General features: G+C 39.6%; 1 protein-coding gene and 1 pseudogene across 1 annotated transcript in view; one reads left to right on the forward strand and one right to left on the reverse strand.

Annotated features, from left to right (window-relative positions):
• BDP1 (B double prime 1, subunit of RNA polymerase III transcription initiation factor IIIB) overlaps positions 1 to 12,482 on the forward strand; it is a 114,892-nt gene that overhangs the window by 57,364 nt on the left and 45,046 nt on the right. Inside the window, exons 17-21 of the mRNA XM_023510861.1 lie at positions 2,597 to 2,775; positions 3,846 to 4,068; positions 7,140 to 7,318; positions 9,384 to 9,594; positions 11,506 to 11,645. Of these exons, the coding sequence (XP_023366629.1) occupies positions 2,597 to 2,775; positions 3,846 to 4,068; positions 7,140 to 7,318; positions 9,384 to 9,594; positions 11,506 to 11,645 (932 nt within the window). The remainder of the gene's footprint in view (positions 1 to 2,596; positions 2,776 to 3,845; positions 4,069 to 7,139; positions 7,319 to 9,383; positions 9,595 to 11,505; positions 11,646 to 12,482) is intronic.
• On the reverse strand, positions 39 to 940 carry LOC100955113 (annotated as a pseudogene).

Genomic DNA, 12,482 nt, shown 5'->3' on the forward strand with positions numbered 1-12,482 from the left:
TTTTTTTTTTTTTTTTCAAAAATCTTTTAGCCATTTAATTAGGTTCTTTTTAAGAAATTTAAAACACCATTTTATGAGGGTAAGCTCCATTTGTCAGGGCAAACATGGATCGCAGGTAGCCCTGGAGCTGAGGAATAGCCTTGATTTTCAGTAAAATTTGCGAGTCCACAGTTTTTTGATCAACCTTGCGCTGTTCTGTTATCTTGTATTTCTCTTTTTCTGTGGTAAAGATCTCACCTTCCTGGTGTCTGGGCTTCCGGAGCTGCTGCTTCTTGAAATAAGCATCAGTAAGATGCTTTGGGATTTTAACATTACTGATGTCAATTTTTGTGGTGGGTGGCGATGACAAATTTCTGGTGTGCCCTTCATAAAGGAACTCCATTGAAGGACAGAGGTCCAGTCACAAGTAGCAAGCCACTGCCCAGTTGCTTTAGGAAAGCCACTCTCTTGCCTCTGTGGTGCCCAGTGAGGATAATTAGAATGGTCCTAGGTGTGATGCTAGATCGCAGTTTTCTCACATGCTGACTACATGGTTTTTTGCCCTGGCTCAACAGCTTTCGAGGCACATCTTTGGTGGGATAATATCTAGGCATTTTGCGAGTTTAACCACCCGAGTACCACCATTCTTGTCCCCACCAACTGGTTTTGTAACAGTGGCGAGGACCTTCGCCGTCTTCTTCTTTTCAATCTTGGATTTAGCTGCTGTGTGTATTTCCCCTTATACATCGCCTTTCTGGAATACATGGCAGATCAGGAATATCTGCCTATTCCTCTGACCAGAACAGGATTTCGGCTGCAGTGGGGCATCCCCTTCTTGGCCTTAGGCTTCTTCTTTTTATTAACAGGCTTCTTCTCTTTAGAAGCTGGTTTCTTCTCTTTAGAAGCTTGTTTTTTCTCTTTAGAAACCAGCTTCTCAACTTTTTCACCCACCATCTTGCAAGACGGGAAAGAGACTTTTTTTTTTAAAGACAGAGTCTCACTCTGTCATCTTGGCTAGAGCACAGTGGCATTGTCATAGCTCACTCCGACCTCATACTCTGGGGCTCAAGCAATCCTCCTGCCGCAGCCTCCCCAGTAACTGAGACTACAGCCATGCCCCACCATGCCTGTCTGATTTTTTTATTTTTTGTAGAGATAGGGTCTTGCTCTTGTTCAGGCTGGTCTTGACTCCTGAGCTCAAGCAGTCTTCCTACTTTGGCTCCCAAAGTGCTAGGATTACAGGTATGAGCCACTGTGCCTGGGCTGAGATGTGACTACTGTAATGCCAGTTTTTTTTTTTGTAGAGACAGTCTCACTTTGTTGCCCCTTGGTAGAGTGCTGTGACATCACAGCTCACAGCAACCTCCAGCAATTGGCTTAGGCTATTCTCTTTCCTCAGCTTCCCGAGTTGCTGGGACCACAGGTGCCCACCACAACGCCTGGCTATTTTTGTTGCAGTTGCCACTGCTGTTTTAGCTGGCAGGGGCTGGGTTTGAACCCGCCATCCTCAGTATATAGGGCGGGCACCCTACTCACTGAGCCACAGGTGCTGCCCTGTAATGTCAGTTTGAAGTGACTCTTTTAGATAAAAAGAGTATAGGAAATGGACTGAAATTGTAGTAACTGTAGTATGAACATACTAGAAGGGTTTTTTTTGGCCTTAACTGTATTTGTTTCTCTTTTCATTTCCTGCCCTGCTGCATTTAACTCTTTCTAAAAGTTCCTTTCATTAAAATTTCCAGTTTCTTGAAGTTCATGCTTTTATAACTTTTTTCAAGGACTTTTTCCTAATAGGTAATGTCATTTGTGGTTAGAAAAAGTCATAATATGCAGTATAAAAGAAAAAGTTCCTCAATTCTAGGTTTTAATTACATTTGCAAGTAAATTTTATTTAAAAATTGAAAACTTAGGCTAAGCGCAGTGGTTTGTAATCACGTCTGTAATTCTAGCTCTCTGGGAGGCTGAGGTGGGTGGACTGCCTGTGCTTAGGGGTTTGAGACCAGCTTCAGCAAGAGTAAAACCGTGTCTTTAAAAATAGCCAGGCATTGTGGCGGGCATTTGTAGTCCCAGTGACTTGGGAGACTGAGGCAAGAGAATCACTTGAGTCTAAGAGTTTGAGGTTGCTGTGAGCTGTGATGCTATGACACTCTACCAAGGGTGGCATAGAGAGACTGTCTCAAAAAAAATAAATAAATGAATGAATGAATAAAAAAAAAGAAATTGAAAAAAAATTGAAAACTGACCCTACGTTTTTTTTTCTGAGACAGTTTCTGACTTTGTTGCTTTCCATAGAGTGCCATGGCATCATAGCTCACAGCAACCTCAAACTCTTAGACTTAAGTGATTCTCTTGCCTCAGCCACCTTAGTAACTGGGACTATAGGCACCTGCCACAACGCCTGACTATTTTTTTGTTTTTAGCAGGCTGGGGCTGGGTTCTAACCCGCCAGCCCTGGTGCATGTGGCCATTGCACTACCTACTGAGCCATGGGCACTGCCCCCTGACCCTACATTTTTAAAGGGATGTGTATAGAAGAATGTGGTAGCTTTTGTTTTGTTTGAAATGTATGACATAAGAGTCTTCCATATGTGCTGGTTCACTGTGACTATTCCTTCAGAATATTAGCAGTGAAGTACTATTGGTGATGCATACATCTGTAGAAGAAAAAAGAAATTCTGAAAAGGACTTACCAAGTCACTTCAAGATTTCTTCACAGACTTCTGAATTTGATAAAACAGAAGACCTGGTGATGCAACCTCCAGATGTTCCAGAGCAGTTTTCAGATGTTAATTTAAGGTATAAGTGTGCTTCTAAAGAAAAAACCGTGTAAAGTGATATTTGCAGATTAAACTAAGTCAGGTTTCAAGATATGACATACACATAGCAATTTTAATTTTTTTTCCTTTCCTATTTTTTTTCTTTTAAGAATAGAAGGAGAGGTTGTGGGGAAGGGGAGAAAAAAAAAACACATAGTGAGGGCACCGCCTGTGGATCAATGGGTAGGGCACTGGCCCCATATACCAAGGGTGGCGGGTTCAAACCCAGCCCCAGCCAGACTGCAACAACAACAACAAAATAGCTGGGCATTGTGGCGGGCACCTATAGTCCCAGCTACTCGGGAGGCTGAGGCAACAGAATCACCTAAACCCAGGAGTTGTAAGTTGCTGTGAGCTGTGATGCCATGGCACTGAACTGAGGGTAATAAAGCGAGATTCTGTCTCTACCAAAAAAACCCAAAACACACATACTGATTTTAAAACAGTTTTGGAAATACTGGGAGAGAGGATCGAGGTCATTCTGACAGTTGATTGTGAAAATAACAACACAAAATTGTATATAATCTTCAAAATCAACACAGGGTTGAGACTGGAATTTTCTCTGGACAAAGATGGTGTGGTTCCTTGGCTCATACTTGGATTGTACCACTCATGTTTTTAAGGATTCACCAAGTAGTTACTTTTGTTTTCCTGTTAAGAGAATTAAGGCTGGGCATGGTGGCTGACGCCTGTAATCCTAGTATTCTCGGAGGCTGAGACAAGAGGATTGCTTGAGTTTAGGAGTTTAAGTCCAGCCTGAGTAAGACCGAGACCCTGTCTCTACCAGAAATAGAAAAACATTAGTCCAATGTAGTGGTGGTCACCTGTAGTCCCAGGTTAAGTCCAGGAGTTTGAGGTTGCAGTGAACTATGATGATGCTACTGCACTGTAGACCAGGCAACAGAGTGAGACTGCGTTTCAAGGGAAAAAAAAAAAAAAAGAAAGCATTAGAATTAAATGTTTACTGCCAAACTGTATGGTTGTCCTAACACACTGGTTCTCAGGGCCCTTCCAGTTCATTCTTAAGTTTGATAATCTTTGTTCCAATAGCAAATCTCTTCCTCAAGAACAGAAGCCACTTGAAGTTAAGCCAGCACCTTTTGTGAGAAGTCGATTCAAAAGACCAACACCAAACTTAGCAAGAGCAGCTTCAAAGAGAGAGACTGTAGAAGCAAAAAAATATGTATGTGGGAAGAAATCTGAAACTGATAAAACGGAGACTATTGTGATACAGCAGAACAGTGAACCAACTAATACTCTCCCTTCTCAACATGTGAGTGATATTTAAGATGTACGTTCTGTGTGTGCAAGTTTTTGTTACTGTGGTTGCTAAAATAAACATGAATTTAAAATATTATAAATATTTCTTCATAACATTGTCCCCACGTGGCATTGTTCCTGTGTGTAACGTGCTTCATTGTTCCACGCAGTTTGTGTAAGAATCTTAGATATCTGATGATGGGCAAGTGTGTCATGGGATAGCAGTAAGGAGGACTCCGATCTATTATAAGTTCTGGTTGTGTGACCATAGGCAAATGATGTAACAAGTGTCTTCATAGGGAAAATGAGAATAACAGTCCTTTATTTCACCTTGTTGTGAAACTGAAATGAAAACTTAAAAGCTTGATGTGAGTTAAAGGAGCTATTTTATTTATTTTATTAACTTGGTCCATAAGAGATTAAGTTTGTATGATATAACATTAATAACTTTGATTTCAAATATTAATACTTCTAAGTTATGTGTTTTCCACATATAAGTACCTTCTGGTGTTAAAAATTTTTTTTTTTTTTTTTTTTTTTTGAGACAGACTCTCACTTTGTGTTGCCCTGGATAGAGTGTGGTGGCATCATAGCTCACAGCAACCTCAAACTCTTGGGCTCAGGCAATCTTCTTGCCTCAGTCTCCTGAGTAGCTAGGACTACAGAGGCCTGCTGTAATGCCTGGCTATTTTTAGAGACAAGGTCTCCTTCTGGCTCAGGCTGGTCTTATACCTGTGAGCTCAGGCAGTCCATCCACCTTGGCCTGCTAGAGTGCTAAGATTACAGGCATGAGCCACTGCACCCTGCCTGGAATTAAAATTCTTTTTGCCATATTAAATAGGTTAGTTCCTTACTGTGTATCCACATCAACATTTTACTTTTTTTTGAGACATAGTCTTACTCTGTTACCCAGGCTAGAGTGTTATGGTGTCATCATAGCTCAGCGCAACTTTAAACTTCTGGGTTCAAGCAATCCTCTTGCCTTAGTCTTCCAAGTAGCTCGGAATTTTTTTCTAATTTTTCTATTTTTAATAGAGATGGGGCCTTATTCTTGTTCAGGGTGGTCTCAAACTCCTGAGCTCAGGCACTCCACCTGCCCTGGCCCCCCCGAGTGTTGGATTACAGGTGTGACTCATTGTGCTCAGCCAGCATTTGTACTTCTAATCATATGTATCTATATATTTTCCTTTTCCTTTTTTTTTTTTTTTTTTTTTGGAGACAGAGCCTCAAGCTGTCCCCCTGGGTAGAGTGCTGTGGCATCACAGCTCACAGCAACCTCCAACTCCTGGGCTCAAGTGAGTCTCCTGCCTCCGCCTCCCAAGTAGCTGGGACTATAGGCACCCACCACAATGCCCAGCTATTTTTTGGTTGCAGCCATCATTGTTGTTTGGCGGGCCCAGGCTGGATTTGAACCCACCACCTTAGGTGTATGTGGCTGGTGCCTTAGCCACTTGAGCCACAGGTGCTGAGCCTTCCTTTTCTTTTTTGAGACAGAATGTCACCATGTTGCCCTGGGTAGAGTGCTATGATGTCACAGCTCACAGCAATCTCAGACTCCTGGGCTTAAGTGATTCTCTTGCCTCAGCCTTCCAACCAGCTGGGACCACAGGTGCCTGCCACAATGCCTGGCTGTTTTTTTGTTGCAGTTGTGATTCCTGTTTAGCACACCTGAGCTGGGTTCCAACCCGCTAGCCTTGGTGCATTTGGCTGGCACCCTACCCACTGAGCTACAGGTGCCACCCAAATGTATCTCTTCTTAAAATTGAGACTTCTTTATTTTCCATCCCTCCTTTCAAGTTAAATCATATACCAATTTTGAATAGATTTACCTAGACTTTTTTTTTGAGACAGAGTCGCTCTATATTGCCCTTGGTAGAGTGCCGTGGTGTCACAGTTTACAGCAACCTCAAACTCTTGGGCTTAAGTGATTCTCTTGCCTTAGCCTCCCAAGTAGCTGGGATTATAGGTGCCTGCCACAACTCCTCACTATTTTTTAAAATTAAATTAAATTAAATTAAATTAATTTATTTTTTAGAGACAGTGTCTCACTTTATCACTGTTGGTAGTGTGCTGTGGCGTCACAGCTCACAGCAACCTTCAGGTCCTGGGCTTAGGTGATTCTTTTGCTTCAGCCTCCCAAGTAGCTGGGACTACAGGTGCCCGCCACAACGCCTGGCTGTTTTTTTTGTTGCAGTTTGGCTGGGGCCAGGTTTGAACCTGCCAACCTAGGTATATGGGGCCAGTGCCCTACCTACTGAGTCACAGGCCTTGCCCTATTTTTTTTTTTTAGTTGTTGTTGCTATTATTTAGTTGGCCCAGGCCAGGTTCAAACCCGCCACCTTTGTTATATACTTTTTTTGTATAGATACTTATTTATAAAATAATAAAATGTGCAAGTTTTTTTTTATTATTATTAAAATGGCATCACTTCTTGCTTTTTGATTTTTCCACTTAACATAGTACTGTGAACATCTTTTTAGGATTAGTACAAAGAAACTTATCTTCTTTGAAATGGCTATATACTAATTGCATTATAAATAAATTGAGATTTATTCAGTCCCCTACTGATTTGTCTCATTTCTAATTATTTATTTATTTATTTTTTGAGCCAGAGTCTCACTTTGTCACCATTGCTGGAATGGTATGGCATCATAGGTCACAGAAACCTCAAAGTCTTGGGCTCAAGCAATCCATTTGGCTCAGTTTTCATTTTTACTCTTGCTCAGGCTGGTTTCAAACTCGCGAGCTCAAGCAATCCACCTGCCTTGGCCTCCCAGCGTAGTAGGATTATAGGCGTGAGCCGCTGCACCAAGTCTTTATTTATTTCTTCTTTTATATGTGTTGGAGAAGTTCTTAAATTGGTACAATAAATGCCTTTGTGTATGCTTTTCTAGGTACTTATTTCAGTACTTTTATAAGATAAATTTCTAGCAGTAGAATTGCGGGAAATTTAAGATTTTAGTAGATAATACCCTATTTATCTCTACAAAGACTTTACCAATTTCTTCTTTTAATAGTGTATGAAAGTTTTTATTTCCCTATACTTTCACCAACTCTGAATGAATTTTTTTTGTTTGTTTATAGGATGATCCTTCCCTAATGGCACCAAGAGAAGATGACACATCAGGTCAAATGGAAGAGGAGACTGTGATATTACCATGTACACAGACAGAAAAGGACCTTTCACCTTCAAATGCTTGTGGACCTAAAGAGGAGTCTCTGTTAACACAAGCCAAGGAAGATGATTTAGTTGTTTCTATAGGGTAAACAGTAATATGTCTTTTAAAAGAAGAGAGACACTTCTTTTAAACATTTCTTGAGTTTTTAAATTAAGATATGATAATGGATTTTGAAAGTGAATGTAAGGAGTATATGTAATTGGTTTAATTTTATTGATATGGCAGAATGCCTAGAATAGAAAATCAGATTGAATCTAACACCTATTAATGCTTGCCTGCTTATCCTTGCTGTCAGCTGCTTCAGATGCTATGCCAAGTAAATATGTTAAAAGAGTACGGGTTGTGGCCAGGCATGGTGGCTCACGCCTATAATCCTAGTACTCTGGGAGTCTGAGGCAGGTGGATTGCTTGAGGTCAGGAGTTGGAGACCAGCCTGAGCAAGAGCAAGACCCTGTCTCTAAAAATAGCAGGGTGTTGTGCCTGTAGCCCTAGCTACTTGGGAGGCTGAGGCAAGATGATTGTGTGAACCAAAGAAGTTGAGGTTGCTATGAGCTATGATGCTGTGGCACTCTTTGGAGGATGACAAAGTTAGACTCTGTCTCAAAAAAAAAAAAAAGAAAATACAGATTTAATGTCTCTAGTCTGAAAATCTAACTTCCTCCAAAATTTGAAACATCTTTTTTTTTTTTTGAGACAGAGTCTCAAGCTGTTGCCCAGGGTGGAGTGTCATGGCATCACAGCTCACAGTAACTTCTAAGTCTTGGGCTTAAGCTGTTCTCTTGCTTCATCCTCCCAAGTAGCTAAGGACCACAGGTGCCCACCACAGCACCTGGCTATTTTTTTGTTGCAGTTGTTATTGTTGTTTTAGCTGGCCTGGGCTGAGTTCCAACCTGCCAAACTTGGTGTATGTGGAGCCCTATCCACTGAGTTATGGGCGCCATGCCAAAAATTTGAAACTTCTCAAGAGGTTATGTAACTTGCAAAGGAAATGCTCATTGAAACATTTCCAATTTTCAAATTAGGAATGCTCAACTAGTAAGTACAAATGCAAACACATATTTTTCAAAATTTAAAGAAATTAAAAATCTGAAGCACTTCTGGTCCTAAGCATTATGGGTAAGGGATACTGAATCTGTGTGTATATAAGCTATCTATTTAATACCCTTCTAAAAATTGATAAAATGTATTTATGACAGATAATTTACAATTTTTTTTTTTTTTTTTTTTTTTGGGACAGAGTCTCATTTTATCGCCCTCAGTAGAGTGTTGTGGCATCAGCTCATAGCAACCTCAAACTCTTGGGTTTAAGTGATTCTTTTGCCTCAGCCTCCCAAGTAGCTGGGACTATAGGCACCTGCCATAACGCCTGGCTATTTTTTGGTTGTAGTTGTCATTGTTGTTTGGCAGGCCTGGGTTGGATTTGAACCTGCCAGCTCCGATGTATGTGGCTATTAGCCCTAGCTGCTGAGCTACCGGTGTCACTCTGATAATTTACAGTTTTAATTCTTTTTAATGTATAGTACATTTTCATTGTTGTGCAATGACCACCACCATCTATCTCCAGAGCTTTTTATGTTTCAGAATGAAACTGTTCCAATTAAACATTAATTCTCCATTACCCCTTCTTATGTTTCTGACAACCACTATTCTACTTTCTTTCTGGAGATTTGGCTACTTAGGTACATTATACAAGTTTATTACCTTTTGAGAATTAAAATAACTATTTTCTTTTCTAAAATAAAATATGTTTATACCTAGAAGGTAATTTTCCTTTAATATATGTGGCCCAGTGGCTACAGTGAGTAGGGCACTGGCCCCATACACTGAGGGTGGCGGGTTCAAACCTGGCTCTGGTCAAACTGCAAAAAAGAAATAGCCAGGCGTTATGGCCAGGTGCCTGTAGTCCCAGGTGATCGGGAGGCTGAGGCAAGAGAATCTCCTAAGCCCAGGAGTTGGAGGTTGCTATGAGCTGTGTGAGGCCATGGCACTCTACCGAGGGCGATAAAGTGAGACTCTGTCTCTACAAAAAAAGATATATATACATATATTTTATAGAGAGGTAATTAGAGATTAAAATTTTATAATTCTATAGTGGTTTTCAACATTTTATAGTCAAGCTCCCTTTCTTTCTTTTTGTTCCCTTTTCTAGGAGTCATAATATAAACACTTTCCAAGAAGAAGTCAAAGAAAGTGTTATCCAAAGTCCTCACCCAATAAGAGGTCGACTTCAGAGACCCAGACCAAATGTAAGAAGGGCTGGACAGAGGCAAATAGCAGGAAAAGGTGAAACCAAAGGCATAATTAAGGAAGAAAGAACAGTACTACAGAAAGATGAAATTAATAATAAAGATCTTATTGCGGTAAGTTACTGTTATGTAATTAAATTTGGTCTTTTAATGCATATTAAAAAGTCAAATAGTAGCTGAGACTTGGCTTAGAATATAGGCATTTGACACTTATTTTACCCAGGGAATACAGTATTCAGTTTTGTTTCAGATTTACTCTTCTGAATATTTTTTATAAAATGTTAACAGAATTTTTCTGTAACTAATAAAGCTATTAATTATGAATATTTAATTTAATACAAAATAATATGATAAATATCCCAAATTTCTGTACCTTGAGATAACCACTGAAAACCTTTGGCATGTCTGTTTCCATGTACATGTTTGTGCACAAGTATTTGCAAAGTATTCTCTATGTGTTGGTTACATCTTTGTAAAATTTTATAATGAATATTTTGTAAATAAAGGTATATTCAACTACAGTTTCTCATTTTTCCTAATATAGGGTTAATTTATAAGGACCTTTGGGACCCTAAAAATGCCTGAAATGTCCATTTTAGCTAGTTCTTATTTTTCTGTTCTTTTCTTGGCCTACCAAGGCAAAATTTAGATTTAAAGTGATTATAATCCTTACTTGAACCAAAAATCCCTTTTTATAAAAAACCCATTAAGCTATTTTTTTTTTTTTTTTTAGACAGAGCCTCAAGCTGTCACCCTGGGTAGAGTGCTGTGGCATCACAGCTCACAGCAACCTCCAACTCCTGGGCTCAAGCGAGTCTCCTGCCTCCGCCTCCCAAGTAGCTGGGACCACAGACGCCCGCCACAACGCCTGGTTATTTTTTGGTTGCAGCCATCATTGTTGTTTGGTGGGCCTGGGCTGGATTCGAACCCGCCACCTTGGGTGTATGTGGCTGGCGCCTTAGTTGCTTGAGCTGCAGGCGCCAAGCCTATTTTTTTTTATCATTGTTATTTTACCATGTCTCTCCTAGGTTGGAAGGCAATGGAAGAAACATAGCTCAGCTAATTTTTCTTATTTGTTTAGAGATAGAGTCTTGCCAGATTGCCCAGTCTTGTTGCAGACTCTCACCTCAGCCTCCCTGATCACTGGGATTATGGGCAAAAGCCAGTGTGCCCACTTATTTTTTAATTCACAGCGGGCGAGTGTTAATAGCTTTTAAAGCATTATGTAAACATACTACTGCAATAATCTTTGAAACTTTCTCTCTGAGGTAGGGATTCTTATTTTGGCAGCAGAATATCAGTATTTTACTACCAAAAATATATCCAGTCTGAATCTTTTTTTTTTTAAGAGTCTTGCTCTGTTACCTAGGGTAGAATGGAGTTCTAACATCATAGTTCACTGTATCCTCAAACTCCTAGGTTCTAATGATTTTCCTGCCTCAGTAGCTTAGACTGTAGGCAGGTGCTACCACACTGGGCTAATTTTTTGAGTTTTGGTAGTAATGGGTTCTTGCTCTTGCTCAGCCTGGTCTCCAACTTCTGACCTCAAGCTGTCCTCCATTCTTAGCTTCCCAGAGTGCTGAGATTATAGGTGTGGCCCTCAATGCCTGGCCCTAGTCTGAATCTTAATTTTAAAAACAAAACATATTTTGGGCAGCACCTGTGGCTCAGTGGCTAGGGTGCCGGCCCCATATACCCAGGGTGGCAGGTTTAAACCCAGCCCTAGCCAGCTAAAACAGCAGTGACAACTGCAACAACAACAACAACAAAGCCAGGGGTTGTGGTGGACACCTCTAGTCCCAGATACTCAGGAGGCTGAGGCAAGAGAATTGCTTAAGCCCAAGAGTTGGAGGTTGCTGTATGCTGTGACACCAGGGCACTCAATCGAGGGTGACAAAGTGAGACTGTCTCAAAAACAAAAAGCAAAAAAAAAAAAAGAAAACATATTTCTTAATGATTGAAATATTTTAAGATGTATGGCTTTCTGTTAACAAAAAATTGTACTTATGATTTTCGTCTTTTCAGTCAGATTCTCAAATTGGAACTGAAGTTGAAGTTACCTCCTCTAAAGTTTCAGAATGTGGAATGCATGAAAATCAGAATGACATGGTTCTTGTAGAAAGCATTCATGTTAACAAAGTAAATGTCCTAGATGGAAAGACGAGGTGAGTTTTCTATTAATGAGAAACTTTTCAAAGATAAAGGTTGAATTTATGTACAATTGACTTTATGTAATTTCATATTCTGAAAATTCTGTAATTTCCTATTTCTGAAAATTTTATGAAAGGATAAAGTAATCATTATGAAACTAAAATACTTTATGCTTCTCAAATACTGTAAGAATTGCATGGCTGATCTCTTAATTTGTAATTTCTCTGAAAAGGTTGGGAAGCATCCTCATTTTGGTATGAAAACTTTTATAATAGACAAAAGTTCTTCATAAGTTCTTTGTATTTTAAGAAATGTATTACCTACTAACTAAAATTTATAAGTAGGAAGTAATATAAAGTATTTATATATGATATTTAGAGGTAATATATGTAAAGCCACATGGTAAAATTGTATCTTTTAAATGAGATGAGCTAGTAGAGTGAAGAAATTTTAGCATTACCATTTTTTTACTTGAAATTTGCTTTTATTACTAATTTTATTATGCACTGCTGAGTCACAGGATACTTTATTTTTGTTACATAGTATTAAAGCAGGATGTGTTAGATTCTTTAGTTAAAAACAACTTTTCTTTTTGTATGTAATTCATGGTACATCTAATTTACTATCTTTGTAACTAGAACTTTTTTTGTTTAGTATTTATTAATTTCCCTTTAGGATGTCTTTAGTACTTAGCAGTTTACTTTGAATATTTCAGCTTCCTTTAATTATATAGAATGACACTAATTTTTGGGGGGGAGGCTTGGCGCCTGTGGCTTAAGTGGCTAAGGCGCCAGCCACATATACCTAAGGTGACAGGTTCAAATCCAGCCCGGGGCTGCCAAAAACAACAA

The sequence above is a fragment of the Otolemur garnettii genome, unplaced genomic scaffold (assembly GCF_000181295.1).
Source record: "Otolemur garnettii isolate 467f Iridium unplaced genomic scaffold, OtoGar3 scaffold00017, whole genome shotgun sequence".
NCBI classification, from domain to species: domain Eukaryota; kingdom Metazoa; phylum Chordata; class Mammalia; order Primates; family Galagidae; genus Otolemur; species Otolemur garnettii.